At 38.6% G+C, this 25,519-nt stretch overlaps 2 protein-coding genes across 2 annotated transcripts; both read right to left on the bottom strand.

Annotated features, from left to right (window-relative positions):
* Positions 1-14: 14 nt before the first annotated feature.
* Positions 15-8,757, bottom strand: LOC114143014 (very long-chain acyl-CoA synthetase-like). The gene is made up of 11 exons (XM_028014706.1): positions 8,171-8,757; positions 7,000-7,209; positions 6,731-6,889; positions 6,000-6,124; positions 3,334-3,528; positions 3,093-3,183; positions 2,812-3,010; positions 1,976-2,073; positions 1,600-1,730; positions 1,234-1,513; positions 15-839 (listed from the first exon to the last, which is right to left on the bottom strand). Exons 1-10 carry the CDS (start codon positions 8,634-8,636, stop codon positions 1,340-1,342), a joined length of 1,848 nt encoding a protein of 615 aa, XP_027870507.1. The 5' UTR covers positions 8,637-8,757; the 3' UTR covers positions 15-839; positions 1,234-1,339.
* A 2,023-nt stretch (positions 8,758-10,780) lies between these two features.
* LOC114143013 (very long-chain acyl-CoA synthetase) lies at positions 10,781-22,029 on the bottom strand. The gene is made up of 10 exons (XM_028014705.1): positions 20,581-22,029; positions 19,281-19,490; positions 19,016-19,174; positions 16,644-16,768; positions 13,214-13,408; positions 13,016-13,106; positions 12,734-12,932; positions 12,401-12,498; positions 12,183-12,313; positions 10,781-12,044 (listed from the first exon to the last, which is right to left on the bottom strand). The coding sequence occupies exons 1-10, from the start codon at positions 21,062-21,064 to the stop codon at positions 11,868-11,870; spliced, it is 1,869 nt and encodes a 622-aa protein (XP_027870506.1). The 5' UTR covers positions 21,065-22,029; the 3' UTR covers positions 10,781-11,867.
* Positions 22,030-25,519: the final 3,490 nt, after the last annotated feature.

Below are 25,519 nucleotides of genomic sequence, written 5' to 3'. Positions count from 1 at the left end.
CAACACACATGAAGTTGAACATTTTATAATGTTATTTATTTTTAAAAAGATGTATTTTTGATTGAGGTGTTACAACAAGTGGAGCATACGGCTTCAGAGTGAGCTAATTCTGAAAACAAACAAAATGAAAGTAGCTGAATATTAACCAACTTACCTAATTGAAAGTAAATAAACCAAATGACAAAAACTTACCTCCCTAATTAAGAAAAACATGAGAAAAGTAAGAAAACATAAACGGCAGCTCACTCCTACAACTCCAAGAACTTTACAAGGGGTTCACAGACAAACAGTGTGACCGGTTGAGATGAGCTGAGGATGGATGGCAGGAAGTTCGCGTCTCCAGCGTTTACATCCGTCATCTCTGGGAGGCCACCAATTGGACGTCTCCGGTGTCTTCTGGGAGCCAATCAGGGACGGGCACCTGCACACTCACGTTTGTATGATTAATTTTACGACGCCAGTCGTGACACTACCAATAACTAAATATACAGAAGGTTATATTTATCATTTAGGGAGGAACTGCTATGTTTTTTTTTTCTTGCTTTATTTTGCCATATATGAATAAACTCCTGGCTCAGGGGTTCAGTGTCTCCCACATGTCCTCTCAAAACTCAGTTGCTGAAAATGGATGCTCATGCTTAGCCTGGTTCTGCTGGAAGTTTATTTGAATCCTTTGTTTTGCAAATTGCCTTCAGATATCCGTTGTAAATTGGGGAAATAAATAATACAAAATTATAAATTAAATATGAACTGGATTTATTTTAAAAATGTTTTATTTACATTTGAATTATATATAAAAAGAACAACTATAATCTATGAAATATTCCTGTATGAAATATTTTCGGGGCTGCACAGTGGCGCAGTTGGTAGCACTGTTGCCTTGCAGCAAGAAGGTCCTGGGTTCGATTCCCGGCCAGGGTCTTTCTGCATGGAGTTTGCATGTTCTCCCTGTGCATGCGTGGGTTCTCTCCGGGTACTCCGGCTTCCTCCCACAGTCCAAAATCATGACTGTCAGGTCGATTGGTTTCTCTAAATTCTCCCTAGGTGTGAGTGTGTGTGTGCATGGTTGTTTGTCCTGTATGTCTCTGTGTTGCCCTGCGACAGACTGGCGACCTGTCCAGGGTGTACCCCGCCTCTCGCCCGGAACGTAGCTGGAGATGGGCACCGGCAACCCTCCCGACCCCATTAGGGACAAGGGTGAACAGAAGATGGATGGATGGATGGATGAAATATTTTCCCTTTCACCCTTTGTAAACACGCTCAAGGAATTGGTCATTTTCATTACTCTGCAGCCTATATTACCTAAAACGTATAAAATCAGTTACATGAGTCGACTCGTTCAGAGCTTAAGTGTTCCCTCTGTGATGGCGGTGAGAATCTCCTGAGTCATGGGTACGTAGCCTTTACCGTCTTCCAGGAAAAACAAAGGGTCTTGGATGACGGCAGGGTCAAAACCCTCCTCAGCCAGTTTCGCCTTCAGCTGCTTGAATGTCCCAGTCACCGCTACAGCATCCTGTCCCAGGAACAATTGTTGTCACTATGAGAATTTTTAAGTTGATTTGACAAACGTTTTGCGTCTTTCTCTCTCCATTGGGTTACCTGGATCCGTAAGAAACGTGGCCTGGCGTAGCTGGGCAGGTAGTTTTTGACGTGCTGATATATAGCGGTGCCATCAAAGTCTGTGTTTTCTTTCAGCTTCAGCGCCGCCATTCCAATCCTTCCTTCGTGCCCTAATCAGTCCCAGTCAATGTAAAAAAAACAACTTTATTAAGCCATAAATCTTTAACTTGAGAACAACTTTTCCAACAATGGTAGAAAAGGTTATCCCCAGAAGTCATATTCAATATTTTCATTACTTTCTATTTGATGTGCTACAATGATAAAACAAATATACATATTCTTGCCCAGTTAAAAACAGAAATCTATATTTCTATTTACAAAGTTGTGAAACGGGTAGTAATGACGTAAAAGTTACCTGGCACCTTCACGCCGTAAACATTAGCTTCCTCAATAAAATCCACTGTTAGTAAATGATCAGCCACCTCTGTGGTTGCCACGTTTTCTCCTTTCCACCTGCACAAGACGACAACACAGCCTGAGCACATGGAAAAGTTAGCTGCAAGTTGGAAGAATAATAATTTAAAAAATCCAATATTGTGAAAACTATTACACCTGGAGAGTAATCAATAAAGCAAAAAGTCAAATATTTAAATTTCTCAACAGCTAATGTCTCCCATAGAGTGGTTAGATTACCGAAACAAAATTCCAATTTCAACAATTATATATTCTGCCTCAGACAACTCAGGCCTCAGAAAATAGTAGTATTTTAAGTGAAAACTAGCTTATAAACATTTATACCAGCTGACACCACTTTTACATTAGACCTTTTTGTGCCTTAATCATGTTCAGATCTGGAAAAATAATGACGAAAGATGATCTCATGTGTCCATTATGCCTGTCTACTATAAGTATAACCAACAGGCCAGGCTCGGATGCAGAATATTTAAACCCTGCCTACAAACTGCAGACAAGAATTCCTGATTCACAAACACAACAAAAAAAAAAACTAACACAAGATATCAGTCAGAAATCTCTGTATCAAGATCATTAGAATTATACATCTATGTGTTCTCATTGAAATTGTGATACCATCAGTGTTACAAGAGCATTAAATATGATTTCACCAAAAAGAGCAGCTGTTTTGGTGGTAAACACTATCAATTAACCAACTTTGATTCTGTCTTCATAGACTCATTGTCTTCTCTTAGTGTCCATCTGTATAGATTTTTCCATTTTGTCCCTGCCACGGACCTGAAAGTGTCTCCAATGCGGTCCTGAAAGTAGACAAATCCCTCCTCGTCTATCCTTAAAAGGTCGCCGCTGTTAAAGTAGAGGTCTCCCTGCTCAAAGACGTCTCGCAGCTTCTTCTTCTCCGTCTGCTGTTTGTTCTTGGCATAGCCATAGAAAGGGGTTTTCTGTCCTATCTTCCCCACCAGCAGACCAGTTTCGCCTTTGCATTAGAGAAAAGAAAACGCGGTAAGTTTTGAAAAAAGACAAGGCAGGATGTTAGATTTGGATCTGAACGAACTCACCTTTAGGGACTTCAATGCAAAATCCTCTGGAGTTTCTGACTGGCTCCTCTTTTTCTGTGTCATACCTTATAAGGGCGTATGGCGATGACATCTGAAAAGAAGTTGGGAGATTATTATGATAAATGAAAAATAATAAATCATTTGACAGCAATTTGAATGTATATGACAATGTGTCCTGTAAAGATAAAAAATTGACAAGCACAAACAATATACATGTACACATTTGATGCTAATTTCTCACCTTGTAGAGAAAATGCTCTCTGCCGATGGCTCCAACTTTTCCAACGTAGTTGACAAATCCAACATTGGATTCTGTCGCTCCATAGCATTCGCAGATGCGAACGTTCCCAAACCGCTGCAGGAAGTCAACCCAGGTGTCCGACCTTATCCCGTTCCCCAGAGCCAGTCTCACTTTATGATCCTTGTCATTGTCTTTCTGAGGGGAGGGTGAAGGAGAGATCAGACACAAATAAAACATCTTTACGAGCAATGTTGCACACTGATGCAAGAGCAGAGTTAGGTGTTGTCATTTTAGTGGCTTATAAAATGTATCGCCATGTTGTTGGACAAATTAAAATGAGAAATCGGTCAGCGCGTGAACGAGAATGCAGTATTGTAAACATAGCATCTGGAATTTTAAAAGCTTTTTTAAAGTGACTATAGTAATTCAATTCAGGTTATTTAGATAAACTGGCCTGAATAGAAATTAAATACATTTTTTGAATAGAGACAAAAATGTGGTTTGGTTTGGAAGTCACAAATGAAAAGTTGAGCATTTGTTACTTAGCTATTTAGTGCTGCTGAGTTTACAAAGCTTATTTGTGATTTTTTTTCCTGGAATTTTAATAAGATGTTTGTGTTTCTTCAATCTTTATGCATACAGGAAAAGCAATATGCATAAATTTCAGGTCTCTTACGATGATGGCCTGAGGATGCAGCGATGGAGTAGAGCCAGTCAGACGTTTGTAAATGTCAGTGTACCAACTTGTGCTGCTGTGCTTTGAAACATTACGTACAGATGTATGTGTAGGTTAACAGACTGTGTACAGCATCATTCACACGTTGACCAATCCTGTTCAAAACTCAGTGAGGTTTTTCTCTGGTTTGTAGTCACTGGTGCCTTAGTTAATATGGCAGTGGATGATTATTTTATTTTTATTGTTCTTGTTGTCGTTCTGTCTGTTTCTTGTTTTTTTACGGACCATAATTGTGTCTGAATAAATGTGACTGATTGATTGATTGGCTGTAAGATATATGAAATAAAAGGAAAGCAAATCTTTATTTCGAGCGTGTAAAATGGCAGGGAAAAACATTAAGAAAAGAAAACATTATAATAATTAAACATAAAAAACAAAACTTTCACATATCAACAACTAATGGCTCAAAGGCTACGAAATTATCAGCAAGGATTCTACATCCCCATTGAATCCATCCTGGTTAGCTGCATTGCTATACTGTAAGGCAAAGAAAAACCCTGTGTTGTACAGAGAATAGAGAGTGAAATCAACAGGAAAGCAGCCGACCTCATAAACAGCACAACCCGCCCCTATCTGGCCTCCTGGTCTCTGTCACAATGTGCCCACAGGCTGGCTCCACCAGGCTGAGGACAAGCTTCTCACACCAGGCTGTTACAGTCATAAACTCTCCCTGCTTTTCACATCCCTCCCAATATATCAGTGTCAACAAGCCCCTTCCACTGGGTCCTCAGCCACACGGCACTCTTAACACAGAGCTCCTGTATGTGTAGGCCAGCTCCTTTTGTATTTCTACAGGTTTTTAAATGTAATTTATATGTTTTCAGGTTATCAAACAAATCTTAATTTCACACAAACACGAGTAAATAGCTAAAGTTAGCTAACTTGCTAGAGAGCTAGAGGTTTGGAAATTGTGATCTCATTTATTAAGGAAAAATGAAACGTCCAAACCATCCGATGAAAAAGAAACTAATAAATCTAATAGTATCAAATCTAACAACTGCTTGTGACTCAGCTTTGTTCCTAGTCTGTTCTTGCCTTCCAAACTGTGTTGCTTTTTGAATGTTTTTAGCCTCCTTCATGTCAGACAGGTTCAGTTTTTTAAATTTTGTTTAATGTAATGAGTCTTGCAATGGGCTGCGCAATGGCGCAGTTCGTAGCACTGTTGCCTTGCAGCAAGAAGGTCCTGGGTTCGACTCCCGGCCCGGGGTATTTATGCATGGAGTTTGCATGCTCTCCCTGTGCATGCATGGGTTCTCTCTGGGCACTCTGACTTCCTCCCACAGTCCAAAAACATTGACTGTCAGGTCAATTGGTCTCCCTAGGTGTGTGAGTGTGTGTGTGTGGTTGTTTGTCCTGTCTGTCTCTGTGTTGCAGACTGGCGACCTGTCCAAGGTGTACCCCACCCCCCGCCCAGAACGTTAGCTGAAGATAGGCACCAGCAGCCCTCCTGACCCCACTAGGGACAAGGGTGTTAGAAAATGGATGGAGTCTGGAATCAGACTGTTCAGCTAAAATAACTGAGATCAGCTTCCTAAAAAGGGGTTTAATCACATTGTCATGATATTCTAAGAGAATCTTTTTAGGTTATCTAGCATTCAAATTCACATGATTGACTGAAGCATTTAAATTGCCAATTTTTTGCCATTTCTCAGGTAGACGAAATCTGAAAAATGGCAAATATCTTTAACGTAATGTTATTCTGTTAATAACATAACCTTGTCTGGTTATGCTGGAGGTTTCTTCCTGTTAAAAGAGAGTCATTCTTCTCCACTGTTGGGGAGATGATTAAATTATCCAAGTTCTTGGATATTTAAGCAATGATGAAACTTTTTAAAGAAGGTTGGGTCTGCTGCTTGATCAAAATGTGCTCTGAATTCAGCAGAATTAATAAAGATCTTTTGGGATCATGTGATATCAAACTAATGTTTACCTTCGGTGTGTTGCACAGGTAACGTATGATCTCTCCTATGTACTGAATGGCGGTCACATTGTGCTTTCTGCAGTCATTCCAGAAGTTGGAAACGGAGAATTTCCGTCTCAAAACCACAGTGATGCCTGCAAAAGGAAGATGCACAGATATCAGCAGAAAAGGAGACACGCGGCTAGCTGAGGGCTCAGTAGTGTTTACAAGTTTGTAAACTGAGCTTTGAGTCCTTCAAACACAAACATTGGAAACCAGAACCAGATTGCTCGTTACTTGAGGTCACGTATATTGGTTTAACCGTTCATAAGCTTGATATCATCATGGACGCAGAGCAGCGGACAGTCAGTGACTAAATAGCTACAGGACATTGTCACATTTTTAAGCTTTTGATTTAAGATAATTAACTTTCTTTTAGCTTCTTCTCCACATTTTACGCTCTAGCCCACAGGTGTCAAACTCCAGTCCTCGAGGGCCACTGCCCTGCAACTTTTAGATGTGCCTCTGCTGCACCACACCTGTTAGGTCATTAGCAAGGCTGGGAGAAATGATCTACACAAGGAGGAGGCAATTAAGCCATTTCATTCCAGTGTTTTGTACCTGTGGCACATCTAAAAACTGCAGGACAGCGGCCCTTGAGGACTGGAGTTTGACACCCCTGCTCTAGCCACTCATGGTTCACTCATCGACTCTTTCATTGTCATAGACGACATGTCTGATTTAAGTCTCTCATGAATTACCTCGCTCTATGGCTCCGCAGAGTCCCATCAGAAAACCAGAGGTGTGATAGAGAGGCAGGTACAAATAGAGAACATCGCTGGAGTGCACACCAACCATAGCCTGGAGAAAAGATGACATCCATACCCTCTCGTGGTTAACTACAGCTGCCTTGGGAAGTCCTAAAAGATAACATTGCCATTAAAAGCCTTTTATGTGTAGTTCAAGGCCACATGTAGCAAGAAACGCTACAGAACAAACAGGTCAAGGTCAGACGAGGACGGCTGATTACCCGTGGTCCCCGACGTGTAGATGTAGAGCGCCGGAGTTTTGAGGTTGATGTTTGCCCTCAGCTGCGGCGACAGAGGCTCGTCACAGGTCTTCTCGAGCTTATCGGAGAGGCTTTCGATGCCTTCTACGTCACTGTGGTCGCTGAGGATAAACACGCGGATGCCCTGCTCTCTCAGAGCCGGCAAAACCTCTTCTACGGCTCCTCGCAAGTCTCAGAGAAAGAGAACAAAAGTGGCATTGGAGCTCTGTGCAAATATGAACGGTAGTTCTCAAGAAAGTTACGGATAAATCCAAATGTAGTTTAATCTAAAATTATTTGATTTATTGTCTGTGGCACAAAGGGGCGGGGGAGAGCAAACAGGAAACTGCACAACAGACGTGACATTTATGCCAGTATAAACTATTAACAGCACTTTTCAGAGTGAAAAAAAAAAATCGTGTTTATTGCCATTGTATATTTGGTTGAACAATGCCGTTAAACTGTGCATTCTGTTTTTTTTCTGACAATGGTTTGTATGGCAAGTCAGAAGTCAAAATTTCAAGTGGAGACTTGAAAAATCCAACATGGCCACCTTGAATATAATTTGATGCCCAAATAAAGACAAAAAAAATATTTTTTATCTTGTTTTCTAAACATTTGTGTCTCAAATCACACATATTCTACGAGCTCCTTTAGTGAACATTATGTTAGTGATTGAAAGGTCAAAATTCAGAGAAATACATTGTTATTAGCTTATGTCGCTAATAACAGTATATTGTGCTGGTTAATAAACATATTGATTACCAAAGCCCACCGTTTTTCCAGCTGCAAACTGGAGCAAAATTAGGTTGGGCTTAATATCACCCAACCAAGATCAAACTTAACAGGAACACAACACTATAGAAGCACGTACCACAGGCGGAACTCGGCCCACAGTTTGAGAACCATAGTCTAACTAATTTCAATAGTTAGTTCATGTTCTGTTTGTGTCGAAATAAACACAAATCCGTTACAACATTAGCACTGGCTTCAATAGACACTTAAAAACAGGAACAAAAAAAAGCTCATTGAACAAAATCACTCATTTCTGAGCAAGTCGCGTGACAATGAAAAATGGGACACACAAAAAAATAAAAATAAAAACTGCAGAAATTCTACAAATGGACCCCTCTGAAAAGTGGCTCCAGCTTACCAGCACCGGCGATGAGGACCTTGGCTTCGCAGCAGGAGAAGCAGTGCACCAGAGACTTGGACCTGATGTTGGAGTTGAGGAGCGACGCCACGCAGCCCAGCTTGGCCAGACCCAACCAGAGCCACACAAACTGCGGCTCGTTGCCCAGAAACAGCGCGGCTGTGTCCCCCTCTTTCAGCTGGGCGTGCGTCGACAGAGCCCTGGCCACTTTGTTGCTCTCCCTGTCGGCCTGGCTGTACGTGTAGGAGCTCTCCTCGAAGATCAGAAAAGTCTTTTCTGGATGCTTCTTCGCTCTATCCAAGAAGCAGTCCAGCAGGCTGGAAAAGTTCTTCTTGATTTTGCCCATTCGCATGCCGATGCGAATTGCAGTGACCGCGTATCTTAGATCTCCCAGAAAATATGGATTTCGCAAATAGATGAACAATGGCAAAATTGCCAAAACGGTAAACAGGATGTATGCAATCATTGTGCTCCGGATTGCAGACTCAGTCAGTCCTGAGGGTTGAGAGAGCCTCAAACACTGCAGTGAAAAGTTCTGACTCGTTTACGCCTCCTGAACTTTGCCCAACTTCTCCCTCATCTGGTTGTAAGAAAGAAAAAAAAACGGGTCCACATAAGTTTTTCATTTACAAACCGCTGCTGAAAGGGAAAGTATGTGTTCCCAGGGTCCTATGTTCCAAGGGTTCAGCACAATCGTTTGGGCTTAAAACGTCAGATCATTTAAAACATAACAGTGAACAAAAGGGGTTTGTTGAAGTCTAGAGACAAAAAGTACTCAGTGGGATGACGTGCATGTTTCCCATTTATAGTTGTTATCACTGATTGAGATCAATCATCAGAGTTTTATAAGTATTTAAAGTTATCTCATAGTAACTAATTCAGTGTGGTTTAAAGCGTCAATCTGCATTGTGTGATAAATCAGACCAATCTTATAACTGATCCTGTTTTAGATCAGATATAATAAACAACATAGTTTCTACCCGCTAAATCCCTGAGTAACAACAGTGGCTTTGTTGACATTTTTATTACATATTTTAAACTCAGAAATGCATTCGCACATCTCTGAGTTTAAATTCTCAGCTCTGCACACACACCATGACACAAAGCTCAGGGCTTTTGAGGGCTACTCCGAAACTTAGTCATTGCCTGAAGTCATACTGTACATCTGGAAGCATTTGCAAACATGCTGAGTTGGTTTTAAAATACCAAACCTGTGTTGCTACTTCAGCCCCACATCGATACAGGACTTGTCTTATGTTTTCATTCTGGATGTGGCCCTCACATTTCGCTCTAAAACATTGGCACAGCTCTGAAATACAGAAAATGTCTCCTTTCCACACACTCGTATGCTTAAAGAACGGATGAGCATGTTAGCTGCAGGCGTCTGGAAATTAATTTACAAAATGAACCGGATTTGTTGATATCCACAATTTGTTTCTGCAGAATAGGAAAATTTATTTAAATTTTTCCAGTGTTTGACAAAAACGATGTGCTGTCTTAACATACACTCAGAGGTTTCTTTTCATTTAACTTTTTCATCTAGCAATGTATGCAAACGTAGCAGCTAAATTCAAAGTAACCACACATTTCTTAAACACTGTTAGTTGTGGCATTTCTTTTTTATAGAAAAGAAGATTTAAAAATAACAACTGAAATATTTTTAACGTATCTGGACATTGCAATGTAGACTATTCATTTCGTATGGTGCAAACACACTGAGATAGTCATATGAAAATGTTCATGTATGCATTGTTGTAGCAACCAGTGCCTTTAAAATGCATCAAATGTAAACTTTTTTTTTCAAACAGAAATGTAGCGGTAAGCTAATTATTTTGTTCTTGGTTTTGTATGGCCATATTATCTCTTGTCCTACTGACAACTTGTTTTCTCAGTTTTTTTTTTATTTTTAATTTTTTTAAACAGTTTGAAATAAATTAATAAGAGAAAGAAAACTTTCAAGAATCTAAATGATCTGTTGAGTTATCCTACATTTGGGGGAAAAAATCAAAGATTACCTTTCATTGGTCTCTATATTCCTAATTTAACTAAGTAAACTGTCCATAAAGGAATAACAAACTATATAATATCTAAAAAAAAGAAAAAAATAATGATGTGCTTCAGTGAAATGAGTCCAGCTGGTTTAAATGGTGATGTGGGACTCAGGAAAATTATTCATTATTATTTTGTTTGTGTTATCACATTTGCAGTTTAGGACTTCAAGTCAATGTCTGATTGTTCAAAATAAATGTTGGACTTTACTAACATTTTGCCTAAATTTTAGCTAAACCCTTTCAGACAGGCGTGGCATTTCTTGTAGAAACAAGAAATTTGTAGAGACCTGTTTTTATAAACCGATATCCTAACTCTCTAAAACCTTTCACGGTTCTGATTATGTTCTTAGACAAGACAGAAGTTCTGATTTTATCGACGTCTCTTTCCAGGACAAAGTTGGAGACTTTTTGTTCTCACCCCAGATATGGAATTGAACTCCACTGTTTTGGGTTTATTTTAGATTTCTGGTCATTATTTAGACCTGCTTGTCTTTAGAAATACCAAAAGCGGACATTTGTGTGAATTGACCCTTTATAGATAAACTGAATAACTAACTGATCCCTTAGACTCTTTATAACAACATTACAGTCACTGCAGAGATAAATATGCAAAACTCTTCCACTATTTCTTTGAAAAGCATTTAAATATGTTAATTAGATCTTGTCTAAATTTGTACACATACCAAAAATACTGTTTTTGCAATGCACATCATATTAATAACGTGCATGATTTAAAAGTAGGAAGTGATACAAATTGCTAACCAAAATATCTTCATTATTGCTGTTTAAATTAAAAGTCCAAGTAAATATATATATATATTTAAAAAAAACAAACATAACATTCTTTAAACATATCATGATATTTTCACTCTCTGGTTGTGAAGCAATATTTTCAGAAGTTCAAATCAAATAATAAAGGTTTGATTAGATTTATTTTTTGTTAGCAGTTGTACCTTTATTGTCAGTCAACTAAACGCTTTTAAAATATTCCTTGGTCTCTTTCACCATAAAAAAATGTCAGCAGTAAGAGAAAGGTCAGAGCATGGCGCCACCTTGTGTTCTCCTTCTCGCCCGACACTTTTGACATCTGGATTCGTAACATCGGGCCTCTGATGGGCAAAAATACTGAAAACCTGCACAATTTACTGTAACAGTAACTTTAAGTTTAGGCAGTTTTGCTTATTTTCACAGACATTGGTCGATAACATCAATTTATAGCTTACAGATTATTACTTCAACTGAGCCCTAAAGGTGTATAAAAGTAATGCTTATGACAAAAGGTCCCATTTTTTAAGAAATTATGAAATATTATCCATGCTGTGTTTTAGCTGTAACAAGATTCACCACATTCCACCTCTGAAAAGATAAATCTAAACACAAATGTGACACTGAGTTAAAAAAAAAATAAAAATCCAAGCAGTTAATACAGCATGGTGAGCAGTTATTATGCTATTTACAACAATGTAGTTTTATGATTACCTTGTGATTGTGCTTATCGGAATACTACACTGATTATTGTGTATGTTTAAAAAAAAGGAACATGAGGATACTGACATTTGTCTCCCTGAGCTGGAAATCATTGGTTAAAAAAAATGTAAAAATAAATCAAACGCTATGAAAGCCTCTCGCACGGCCAGTGGAGCTCATTACAGCTTCATGCTTCCTGACAGGATGGAGCGGTAGATCTCGGCCGTCAGCGGTACGTAGCTTTGCGCTCTGTCGTCGAGGATGTAAAGAGGCTCCTGGATGTTCTCCGGATCAAACCCCTGATTCACTAGCTTCGCTTTCATCTGCTTAAATGTAGTTGTGACTTCCACTGAACTCTGAAACGAGAGAAACGCGCACCCACACGTCACCGGGACTGATCACAGCCACGCGTTCACGGCAGAACAAAAGCCCGTTTGTTTGCACTTGCATCCCCCGATATCAAGATAAAATGAAGCTTGTCTCGACTGAATTACCTGCAGCCTTATAAAGCGGGGTCGTGCATATGAGGGCAGGTAGCTAACAACGTGGTCATAAAGTTTACTTCCATCAAACCGTGCACCATTCTTCAGAGTGGCAGCTGACATCCCCGCGCGCCCCTCGTGCCCTGAATGAAAATAAAAATAACATAAATTAAAACAAAATTCACCTGTAAGTAAATTATGCTAAACGATATTTGCTAAGTGAGTATTACCTGGCACTTGGACTCCATAGACATTGGCCTCTTGCAGACAGTCACTCATCGAAAGGATGTCGGAGACCTCAGTTGTCGCAACGTTCTCACCTTTCCACCTATGTCCTCAAAATAACTTACAATCAGTTGAAGTCTTTTTATTTATTCATTTTTTCTGGTTTAGATATATAGTAACACATAAAATGAAAGTTAATTAAGGATTTGGTAAAAAATAAATTCTGGTAAACGTATCCCCCCCTCCCAAAAGAAATAAGCAGAATTAAAAGAAAAGTGTGTCCTCTCTGCTATTTTATCTAAACAAGGACAAATCCACTGTGAGGAGTAGGGCAGTACCTGAAGGTGTCCCCGACACGATCCTGAAAGTAAATGAAATTGTCGTTATCGATCCTCATTAGGTCGCCGGTGTTGAAGTAAAGGTCTCCTTTTTTGAGGACATTGCGCAGCTTTTTCCTCTCCGTCTGCTCTTCGTTTTCAGCGTATCCGACAAAAGGTGTGACGTCTGTAATCTTCGACACCAGCAGTCCCGTCTTACCTGGGACAAAATACCAAGTTCAGAATAAAAAAACCAAAGTAAAAGAAAAAGATCTGTCACAAACGGCTGTAATTATTCTTCACCTTTCGAGGTCTCAATGCAGAGACCGTTAGCATCTCGCAGCGGTTCATCGCGCTCTGTGTCGTACTTCACAAGTGTGTAGGGAAACAATCTCTGCAAAGAGCATTGAAATTAGAGTCCAGTTAGAAAAATTGCTTTTAATGAGCTGCCTTTGTAAACATTTAACAGTTCAGATATGTACTGCATATTCTCATCCTTACCTTGTGCAAAAAGTGAACTCGTCCAACTGCTCCTATTTTCCCTGTGTAGTTGAGGAATCCTATATTTCCCTCTGTGGAGGCATAAAACTCAGAAATCTGGATGTTTCCAAAGCGACTCAGGAACTCTTTCCAGACTTCTGCTCGGACACCGTTGCCAATGGCCAGTCTTACTTTATGGGATTTGTCAGTGTCTCTCTACAGGTTCATGCAAAATAAAAAAAGGAAACATCAAGCAGTTTGTAAAATGTAAATGAAACACTAGTTTACAGGCTCCAAGTATTTATTCTCTATTGCCATTTTTATGAAATGTTCACCTAGAAACACTGAAATGGTAGTTTTATCTGCAGGTTTGACAAACACAAAACAGCAGAATGTTGAAACAGGCTTTTGATTTCCAAACTAGTTTACAGATTTTTTTAGGATCTGGACTAACACAGACCAACTCTAATACAAAATCTCTTTTTTTTTCCCCTTTGCCTGACAAGGAATGGAGTTACAGCTGGACTACCTTAGGAAAATGTGTGATGTAAAATAACACTGGTGAATGTTGAGATAATAACATGACTTCAAATTAATAATAAATCACTCAAATGTCTGTCGGGTTTCAGTCATAGCAAACAGAGTCCGGATAATGAGTAGTCTACACAACTAAAGAAAGAAGTGAAATTTATCATTTCCATCTCAACAAGATTTTATTTAAATATTTGTTTCAGGCTGACATCTGATTTGTTGCTTATAAGACAATTTAGTTGCAGTCTCCCAAATGATTTGACCATATTGCGCTGCATTTAATAAGTTTCACCAACATGGTGAATCTTCTCTTGTGTTTCAAGTATATTACAAGCATTGCCTAAATGCTGTGCTTATGGTTAAAATAATTAACTAATATTTATTGCAGTCACTTTTATTTTTAAAAATAAAAAAGAGTCAATTTTAGTGCGGTTTAGCATTTTAATCTGTCCTACTTTATGTCCAGTTAAACCACAACCTGAAGTTGAGAAAAATCCAAAAAGTTCTAAACTGGAACTTTTTTCCATTATATGTGCATTTAGTGAGTAAAGCAGCAGCCAAAAGAATGTTTTTATGAATACAAATTAATGTACAAAAAATTATCTGCATTTATTAAGGATTATTTGAAATTATTTGATTTTGTTACTTTTGAAAATTGAGAATTAAAAATAAGTCTGGAAAACCATTTTTAATACTCGGTTTGATCTTTTTCCTCGCACTTATCTAGATCTGGAACTTCCTTGCTTTTCTATGCTTTCTGACGCTGCACAGCAGCGTGACTGCGACAGAAAAACACAGAAGCTGTGGGTCTATCAGCTACATTTTCAGACAGAATCAAACACAGGCTCGCTTTTCTGCAAAGCTGCTGAAAAGCTTGACTTTTTGCAAGTTGATGTGATCAATTTTTAGCTAAAATTGATACAATTTTTGGACATGTTCTTACTCCGTCAATGTAAGAATCGAAACTAATTGAAACAAGCGAAAACATGTGCATTCCCTGACCTTTGTCCCATGTGGCTTAAATAGAATGACCATCGACCTGAACTGTAAACTAGTACAGGAAGACGTGGCCGCTTAGCTACTTGATACGTCTTCCAAAGTAAAGGCCAGCATCTATTCCGAGAGATGACCAGATAAAGAAATCTGGTGACTCCTGCGACTTGTGCACTCTGCAAACTGACACTGAGCGCCATGTGATGTAACAAGATGCTCTGAATGGCATACACTCAGAAACTATGTATACAGTACTACCAAATATAAATAAGCGTTTGTGACATGTAACTACGATGATGTCAGTTCTGATATTTAAATAAATAAATAAAAAAAGATCTTATTTTCATGCTGCCTCGAACGAGGCAGATGAAGTGGGCGAAGACTGGAACACGATAGTGAAGATTTAATGATTTCTATTTTGGAGAGCCAGCTGTGCTCTGCGTTGGGAATGTACAGATTTGGAAAGTTCCCTCTGACAAGACCTGCCTCTGTGGTGACTTGTTGCAGCCGCTCTGCAGCCGCTCTGCCTCTGCAGCCGTCTTTGCCTGATTTTTTATTTTGTTTTGGGGTTTTTTTGCAGTTGCACCAGTAAGTAAAGCCAGTAAAAATGAAAGATTTGGTCAATTTGTTACAGCAAAATGAAAAAAATGTGTTGCATTTGACTTTCACAAAGAGCTTCAGTGAAAAATAATTTCAGAAAAAGGATGTTACAGCGGTGGACTTTAGAAGAAAAACCTAAAACAAGCTCAGGAAAAAATGTAGTCCAAACCAAGACCAATCTGGAATACAATAATGTCAGCCTGGTACTTTAAGATTTTTGTTAGTTCCCCTAGATTTAACTGAAAACTGGAGGAAAAGCTGTGTCTTTGAGACTGGATCCTGATAGAAAATAGCCTAGAGATTGAGCGGTTATGCACCAATCAATCGGCCAATTTTATTTCTGAATTTGCTCTGACTTGGGATCCACAAGTAAAATTCTGAGAAATTATTATTCTGCCCCTGCATCTAAAGCCTGAAACCAGTATCAGCCAATAAAAGCCTAATGGTTGCATCTCTGATCCAAGTTAAAACGGGTTTTTTGCTAAGAGTTTGTTAAATGTCAGACTTCTTTAGGAGCCTTTTCATGCTATGAGTCATTCAGCCCACGAAGCAAAAATAACCCCCTGAACCTGGTCAGGTACTAAACTCAAACTAAGTGAAAAACAAAAATTAAACACTTTAAAAAAATCTCCAGAAAGCCTGAAGAAATCCTCCCTAGTATCCCTTTAAACCACATGTGTCAAGCTCAAGGCCCGGGAGCCAAATCTTGACCGCCAAAGCTTTTTATGTGGCCCTCCGGACTCTAAATTACATCAATAAGTCCTTCCAGTTTTTCACAAATCTGCAAAATTCACACAAAATCAACAGATCGCCACTTTTTTTTCTGATTTTACTGACATTTTTTTCTTAAAATTGGCCAAAAACATTGGGCTTATGTGACTGCTGCCTCAGCCTTAGCTGATGTCAAGCTATAGCCCTTGATCGATGCAGCGATTAATAAAAAGTCACATTTAACATCATTCATTAATGCAAATATTGTAAAAAAATACAATAAAAATCTTACAAATATTTCTAAATTAGCACCACAAAATCTGTGACACAAAATCCTGGATGGACTGACCAGTGTGAAGAGATGTTCAATATTATTTAAATTTAAGAAACCCTTACTGAACGCTGAAACAAACAGATGTATTGATATTTTAACAATTTAATGGGTTTTATCGATACATTCTGGCACAACCAGCCCTTTAAGAACATTCAGATGTTTGACTCGGCCCAAAATGAAAATGACCCACGCTTCCTGCTTTAAAGGAAGCCCGGTACGCAAAGCAGTAATGGTTTACCTTTGACCGTATTGTAAATATTAATGGCATCATTTCAATTTTACCTTTGGTGTGCAGCAGAGGTAGCGCATCACTTCTCCGATATACTGAATGACAGTCACATTGTATTTCCTGCAGTCGTCCCAGAACTGAGAGGCAGAAAACTTTCTTTTCAGAACTAGAGTTGACCCTTCAAAATAAATCATCACAGAACACAAATATTAGTACCTGATAAATGAAAAGTTCATTCACCTAAATTGGGCATCCCCAACAAATACTTTCCTGTTGCTTAGAAAATTAACCTATAAGAATAACAGCTCACCTTTTGAAAAATCAGATATTATATTCAATTTAATAATGAAAATAAAAATAAAAAAGCACCGTGCACTCCAGTTTTTAGTTTAAATATTCATCTTCAGTCAATTTAATAGATGAACTATCACTTTGCACAGCCATTTAAAGGTTTTGCGTCCAGGGATGAACTGGAATCATTCGATGATTCATTACAGCCCTAAAAATGCAACGCTACAATATTCAATTGCATCCTTCTATCTCACCACAATACATTCTAGTGCAAAAAATCTTAATAAGACAGTGCAGCTGTAAATGTGAAAAAGGTCTTAATACTTCAATAATCAAAGGATCTTCCATTTGCTTAATCAAATATTGAATAGTAGCAAGAATTAATACTTTTAAACTGTGTGGCAAATAAATAAACACATCAGACAACAAATCTGTGATAATTCTGCACAGCACCAAACTTCATCAAACACACACAATGCTTCTACACACACATGCACTCTCTGCGTAACCTTTCGCCTATTTATGGAAAGCGCAGCCAGAGAAGGATCAGTACAGATTATTGGTTCCTTGTGACAAAAGACTCTTTCACTGGGACTGAATAGGAGCAGGATAATCAGGGTCTGTGCAGTGTGCAAAGAAACAGAATTCATCTGCAGTTTGCAGATTTATAGCGATAATCGGAGCTTAAAGAAGACTGTAGAAGATCTAGAATTGCTCTGGTCATAAATAGCCACACATTTGATTGTTTATTGAGGCTAATGAGTGATTATATCCTGGGTTATGCAACTATAGCTTTAAATCACATGTGACAGAGCTCATCTTTGTGTAACAGAAGATTTTACAGGTCTACCTGGCTTAACTGCGCAAGTTTAAGACATTGCACAAATTGCAGAGGAATAATTGATACGATCCTTAGGTTTAGGTAAATGCTTTTATTTGCCAATTGAATGGGTAGAATTTTTTTATTATATATTTTGAAGACTGTGAAAGCCAGAACCATCAATCTGTATCTTAGGCTGCCAGGTCAGCGTGCGCTGGGCCAGACGTCAGAAAGGCCTCAGCAGCAGGTCCCAAAGATTTTTATTTCTTTTTACTGAATGTGTGTTTAACAAATATTGTACTTCATAACTCATAGGTCCAAATTAGGTGAGTTGCATTAATATTTTTTGGATTTTTATGGACACAAACAACATTCAAGTATTTGAAATTGATGAAGTTCTAGTCGATTTCTTTGGGAACAACATGGAGTTGTTAGCTGTGGGACACATTGAGCCTACCATGCTTCAGTTCATACCTGCTGATGTAAAGGACTATCTGTTAGTATACTATTTTTTGCATTAGTAGAAGTATTTCTCCTTAGTGGATAGGACAACAAAAATGGCTTCAGCTCAGGGGCCCGGGTCCTTGTATTTCCGGCCTTGAGCGTACAGGTTAAAAAAAGACAAAAAAGGTTATGGTGGGTGGGCTAAAAAAAAAAAGATTATTTTAAAACTTATTTGTGAAAAGTAGAAACAAGTCTGTAGAGCAAAAGCAGAGACGAAAGATAAAACCCACCAATTTCTGAGAAAATTATTTTTTTGCCAAGTATACTTGCTGAAATCCTAAAGAAACCTCTTAAAAGCAGTTTCAAAGATTTTAAAATGATTAACTTTGTGTTTGAATTCAGATTAACAGAGTAAATTTGGGCAGTTTTATTAATATTTATCAATATCTCATATATTTATTTCCCTGCAATTTAGACACAGTGTAAAAGTGTCCACACTGCTTACATTGATTCAGATAAACATCCTGCACTGTATCACTGACAGTCACATGGCTGAACAAATACCACATGACCAATCTATTTCATCAGGGAGTGTAGCACTCTTTAATGTTACCTTGAATTTGAACTACACATTTTCGCTCCAAACCTATTTAATCTGTTTATATATATATTTTTTAATGGTTTTCATAATTTTTTACCAAATGTGAAAAATATTTTTTTAAAAACATCACTTTTTCAAATCTGATTATTCTCCTGTTTTGTTGAACAGGGTGAAAGAAAGGAAACTTGTGAAATGCAAGGAATCTAACACAGCTTACAGCCAGTTAAATAAAACACGACCCATGTTAGTAACTTTTTTTGTGTTCCCACCTGTTTCCATGCAGCCAAGAAATCCAACGAGAAACCCTGCTGTGTGGTACAGCGGCAGGTTGACGTACATGACATCCTTGGATTTTACACCGTATGCAGATATAACAACCAGAGCTGATAGGAGGCGATTCTGATCGACCAAAGCTGCCTTAGGAAGACCTGAAGTACAGCAACACACACATAACTGGTGTTTGAAAACCAAAGGATTCACTCCATGCCTTATAGGAACAGGTTACCACAAGATACTGGATAAATGCTGAAATACCAGTAGTGCCAGAGGTGTAAATATAGACGGCAGGACTTTTGAATGTGACGTGTGATCTGATGGATCGAGGTAGCGGTGTGTCCGCGGCTTCTTCCACTTTATCAGAGAAGCTCACGATTCCTGGAGTGTCGCAAGATTTGACCAAGAGGAGGACCGTGACACCCTGCTCCATCAGTGAGGGCAGCACATCCTCCACTGCCTCTTTCAGCTCTGCAAAGAAAAGAGCAATAATATTCATTAAGACAGGCGCAGACAAATTACTAAACATTTATTTGAAAGATCTTCAGTTACAAATATTAGTTGCTAACAGCACCCTACAAATTTATTGAAATACCTAAAATTGCTTTATTTAATTGTTTTATACCAAATTATTAACAACTCAGAGCCTCTGGTAGCTTTAAATTATTAGTCAATGACTTCTTGGTTTCATTAGGTAAAAACATAATGTGACATGAAGGTCCAGTTTCCTTATTCACAAATTCAGCAACGCAGCCGCCTTCAGCTGTGTTACAGCTAATTTTAGTTAAAGACAATTATTTATTAGTGTAGGATTTCTCTCCCCGGTGAATAAATATGGTTTAAAAAATTTGCATTGCTTGTTTTTAAATCTTTCTGTGCATACAGGTAATAAAATGAAAATGTAAAAATTAAAATGACTTATTCTAACCTCACATCTAAGGTAAAGACAGGAATGTAATAACGCCTTTCAGTCTATTTCAAACAAATCAAACCCTCGGCTCCAAAGAGATGAATAATATTATTTGATGATTTCTCAAGCGAAGGTTGTGTTTGTGTTTAACACATTTTTAGCAGATTGCAGTGACAATTTTTTCTTTTATTCTTTTACTTTACAGATCCCCACAAGTACTTAACATACCAAATACCCCAAAACACACAAGTCAAAGAAGTGACGTGCAAATAAAAAACCACACAATTTTTACAACAACAGAACACAAAAGAAAAGAATACAGATCATGAATTTCCTCAAAGGGCCAGATGAGGCAGAAAGTCTCAATAAAACTATTAAACTATTGAAATATTACAGTATTTTTCTTAAACTATATGTAACATATATTCGCATAATACGAATAAAAACCGATTTCATTTGACTGATGAGATTATAAACGTAAACAATAACACTGTTATCTTGAAGATCTAGAGGGCACAGAAATAGCTATGGTGATGGATGCAACTTCTTTCTGTCTTTCTTTCTCAAGATTTGCTTTGTTCAATGGTTTAATTTTCAGTGACATGATCCTGACCGAGCCGCTGAAAACCACTTCTCCAGCAGCTCTCCTACCTGCAGCTGCAACCAGCACCTTGGCCTTGCAGCAGTTGAAGCAGTGCAGCAGAGACTTGCTCCGGATGTTGTAGTTCAGGAGAGCGACGGGAGAGCCAAGTTTAGCCAGAGCCAGCCAAGTAAACAAAAACCTGGGCTCGTTTCCCATGAAGAGTGCGGCGGTGACCCCAGCTTCGTACCCGGGCTGAGACCGGAGCGCGTTGGCGATCTTGTTGCTCTCCCTGTCCGCGTCCGCGTACGTGTACGTCTCGTCTCCAAACGCGACGAAGGGCTTGTCTGACAGCGCGGCAGCTTGCTCCAAGAAGCGCTCCAACGCGAAGGACGGTGGTCTCCTTCTTCGGTTCGCTACGTAGCGGACTAAAATCCGCACCAGAACTCCGGCGTATCGGAGATCCATCCAGAAATAGGGGAAAAGGGTTTTCAGCGCGAAGGGGATGATGATGAAAGCGCCTGCTAAAATGGTAGAAGTGAAAAACAACTCCATGGTGAACTTTCTCCACAAGTTCTAATGTCCAGTCCTGACTGGGAGGGAAAAAAAAAACATTCAAAACCAGGGTGAAAAAGCGGACAAGTTGGGGCGGAGCGTTTCACAGAAATGTGCGGAATGAAATGGAAATGTATTTCTAGACGCAAAGACATTGGATATAACAGTAACAGATCCACAGATTTTCAGCGAGGATAGTTAGTTTTATTTATAAACCTCCAAATCCCCCAGTGTGATGCATTTAAGGGCACTCACAAGAAAACAGGTCAATCTACTTAAGTTCAGCTCAGTTGACTTGACTAAGCATTCTAACGTCAACATATCTTGTTTTTGTTTGGTTTTGTTTTGTGTAAAAACAACATTTTGGTCCTCAGGATTATTAAAAGAGAATAAGAGAGTGTTCATGTAAAAAAAAAAAAAGTGTTCAACACTTTATGTTTTGAATGCACACAGTCATGTGAAGAGGACGCAACTCAAAGAACTTAAGCTGAAAAAGTTCAGAAAAGAAGATCACATGGAGACACCCCCACTTTGGTCTGGTGGGGGGGAAAGTATTGTTGGTGAATGAAATTTGCAATATATGTGTGTGTATTCTGATGATTTCTTTTTCATGGGAAAGTACTTGGTTTGAGAGGGGTTGGTATAGGGTCCAGGTGTTAGGGCCCCCTTTCCTTTCACACCACAGTCTCTGTCCAACATTTTTATTATTTTTTTACGGGCTGCTGGTGGGACCAAAAAATAATAATAACGAAACAGGGCAGCCTTTACTTTATAATGTAATTGCGTCACAGGGATTTTTTAATTTGATACGCAGATTCACCTTAAAGGGATATAATGAGAAAACATCCTTGTTTAAGCCCAAAGACTGAAACATGAGGTTCGATCATTTGAAAAATGTAGAGGAAATTAAAACAGCAGAGTTTACATACTTATTCCCAGCATTGTAATCTGTCATTTTAATCCCTTAGACCAGTGGTTCTCAAATGGGGGTACGCGTACCCCTGGGGGTACGTGGAGGTACTGCAGGGGGTACGTGAAGCTTTTCAAAATATCTTTAAAAAATCAGTAGGCTCCTCATAATAAGTCTTGGGAAAAATTAGTTTGTAAAAAGTTCGATAAAATATAAATGTGTGTTCATGCACTGAATTATTATTTATGTATATATTTAATTTTGTACCATTACAGAGACCAATATAAATTAGCAGCGTTTTGCATATTTCAGTTTTGACTGGTTTTATACCTTCCTGGTGGTCACCGTCTTCTGTTTTTCTTTTTTGTTTAACCATGCAATGTTTGCAATATGGATGTATTTGTCAGGTTCACTGATATAAGTTGTTTGGCTTTAATAAATCAGACAGTGATTTTACAGCACTGTACCTCTTTTTTATTCCAAAAATGTTTTGCCCGTGTCAGGAGGTACTTGACTAAAAATATATTTTTAAGGGGGTACATCACTGAAAAAAGTTTGAGAACCACTGCCTTAGACTATGAGTACATCAAGATATGAATCACTTCAACTTTTGGTTTTAAGGAGTGACCATGGTGCTGGATGCAGTGTATGGTAGGTTTTATTATTCCACCTTTAAAATGCGATTTCAGCTGCTCTCCAGTTGAGGGCCTCCTTCATTGTGTTTTCTGTTTCACCACTGAGTCAGGTAAAAATGAAAGAATCAGTTTTAAACCGCCTGCAGGTTTTTCTAGAATACGTCTACATGTGGCTTGTTCTAATTGTTTGGTGGGACTCAAATGTAAGCAGACTAACAGGAATAGTTTTCATAATGAAAACAGATTTACTACTGTTAAGGAAATATGGATATTGTTGAGTGTTTAATATGGCTAATCTCATGCCATGTGCGTTTAAGAGATAAACATTCCTATTTGGACAAATGTTAAGCAGAGATAAACATTCTTCTGGCAGGGCTGTAACTTAGAGCAGCCACAAAACACTATTCTCTTGAAAGGCTTTAAATTAGTAGGCCATAAATAATATCTTCCCCTGCCGAGAGGTCGGAGGTTGGGGGTTTCCCAGGGGCTCTGAGCTGCATCTGGAGTGGATCACAGATTTCGAATCTGGGAAACATCTATGTTTAATTTCGGATACACCTTTTAAATATTGTTCGTGATAAGGCAAAGATTCAAATCTTGGGAGATGCTGAGTCCAAAAGAGTAAAATAGGTTTTGTGAAATTAACTTATAACTTTAACAACTAAAATGACTCTTGAGTTTGGTCATTAAAACTTAGGGGAAGGTTGACGTTTTTTCCAAGGTGGCTCTCTGATTGGTTGAACAACGGAACGCCTTCGTTGCATAAATTAAAATACGGAAACACCCCTTTTCTATAAGAGGACCTGTTAAGAGAAAGAGAGAGAGTTTTTTCCATCTTTTTCTCTCCACGTGGGCGCCTTTGTCTGTCTGTGTATTTCGTGTTTGTTTTTGTCTCTCCTTGTGTGTTGTTATTTTGTGAGAAAATGCATATCTCTGTATCTCTGCAGCTTTGTTGTTCATTGCTTTGTATGGAATTAAACTCTGTGATCTGTGACGTGAACACGTTTTGTTTAGTTTCGTTTTACAGCTGGCCGCTGCTCGCCGAGAAGAACCCGGCTGTGTTAAGGAAGAGACGAGCCAAACGTTTTGTTCAAAGTTTTAATAAAAAATACTTCCTTAATACTACAAAAAAAAACCCAGGATGAGTGTAGTAGAACAAATTAACACATAAAGGAACCAAAGTGTTTAGAGTTTTTCTCAGTTGCTGTGGCACATTTCTCAGATCAGAATTAAAATTCTCAAAACTATTTGTTCAGTCTTCAGTCACTTGAGTCACATGCTTAGGTACATCCACACAAACGACCATGTACAATTTTCTGCTTCTTATATTATCAATTTATTGTGTCATGTTGATTAAATGTATTACATTTAATCAATGTAATTGATTACATTGAATGATTACATTGGGGTTATTCTCTGTTGAATAACCCCAAAGCATTTAAGTGTTAGTTTGTTGCATAAGTCTTCATATGCAAAATGAAGATTTATGCAAGTTGTCATAACATGGAGGGCATATTTCTATGTATTTCTATTAGACTTTGTTTTAAGTCTGTGCTAAATTGGTTGAAATGTTCCAAAATTAACCATGACTTTTGTCAATGAAGGTTGATGTGTGAAATACTAGATCAATCAATAATCTAACGGTTTTCTGAAATAGCTCAAAGGTACATCTCATGAATTATCAACTGGAAAGTACGCAGTTTAACATTTCTGACAATAGAAGAACATGAAATTACACTGGGTCAACACTGGCGCAAAAAGTATTATATGCGCCACGCTTGACGGTGCACCAAAGCGATGGTGGAAAAATTATTTCCCGTCAGCAATTTCTGTTTTTTTTTTCTGTTTTTTTTTTTTTTTTTACAGCTGTTTGTGCTTGTGTAAATAATATTATCAATAACAGAAGTACAATACTGATAAGGCACCCTTTTATTCCCCCTTCACACACACACACACACACACACACACACACACACACACACACACACACACACACACACACCCCAAATGCGCACACACGTTTGCGCAGCTATCTTTGTGGTGACTTTCCATTGACTTCCATTAATTTCTACAGCCTAAACCTTACCTTTACCCTTATCCTAACCCTAACCATTACATACCTAACCCTAACCAAAACTCAATTAACACTTTAGTCCTAAATCTGACCCCTGACTCAAAAACAACGTTTCCCCTTGTGGGGACCAGGCTTCAGTCCCCACAAGGAGCAGTGTGTCCCCACAATGTAGTATGTCAGGAAAATGGTCTCCACAAGGTATTAGAAACAAGCGCACCTACACACACACACATATTTGGGTGGCTATATTTGTGGGGACTTTCCATTGACTTCCATTCATTTCTACAGCTTAATCCTTACCCCAATCCTAACCCTAACCAAAACTCAATTCACACCTTATCTAAATCAAAGTCCTACATCTAACCCCTGAACCAAAACAGCATTTCCCCTAGGTTTCGGTACCCAAAAGAAGCAGTGGGTCTCCCTGCCGTCCTCCTCCCCCACACACACGTTAAGGCACTTTAGTTTATGCACCTTTGAGAACATACTGCAGTGAGTTTTTTCCCCCACTTGTCAGAGAGAAGAGGAAGAGAAGTCTAACCCTAGTGGACAGAAGAGGTCAAGGATGCCTGTGAACTTCTGATCAGATACGAGCCACATTTGAAGACCACATTCTCATTTATGGGCTCACCAATCTTTTAATAATTTTTTGCAGACGCAATTCTTCACAGAGATCCTCCCATATCCACACAAAACCTAAAGAATTTATGGAATGAGGAGGTGCACTACATGTTGCTCTGCCTATTAGCCAGATTTTGTTGCTTATGATTGATTTGTAAAAGCAACAAGAATCATGAAACACACAGGGGCATGAATATATTTCAGAAGCATTGCAG

The sequence above is a fragment of the Xiphophorus couchianus genome, chromosome 4 (assembly GCF_001444195.1).
Source record: "Xiphophorus couchianus chromosome 4, X_couchianus-1.0, whole genome shotgun sequence".
NCBI classification, from domain to species: Eukaryota; Metazoa; Chordata; class Actinopteri; order Cyprinodontiformes; family Poeciliidae; genus Xiphophorus; species Xiphophorus couchianus.
Note: the sequence above shows the minus strand (reverse complement) of the source record. Positions and strands in the feature narration are given on the sequence as shown.

Bases quoted from the DNA above. Each gene is read 5' to 3' on its own strand.
- LOC114143014 (XM_028014706.1), bottom strand. From the start codon at position 8,636: ATGATTGCATACATCCTGTTTACCGTTTTGGCAATTTTGCCATTGTTC. The intron at 6,125-6,730 runs GTAATTCATGAG...TTCCTTTTGCAG, and splicing joins CTGCGGAGCCATAGAGCGAG to GCATCACTGTGGTTTTGAGA. The intron at 1,731-1,975 runs GTAACTTTTACG...GGGACTGATTAG, and splicing joins TTACGGCGTGAAGGTGCCAG to GGCACGAAGGAAGGATTGGA.
- LOC114143013 (XM_028014705.1), bottom strand. From the start codon at position 21,064: ATGGAGTTGTTTTTCACTTCTACCATTTTAGCAGGCGCTTTCATCATC. The intron at 16,769-19,015 runs GTGGGAACACAA...TTTATTTTGAAG, and splicing joins TCTTGGCTGCATGGAAACAG to GGTCAACTCTAGTTCTGAAA. The intron at 13,409-16,643 runs GTAAAATTGAAA...ATGAACCTGTAG, and splicing joins ACCTCTGCTGCACACCAAAG to AGAGACACTGACAAATCCCA.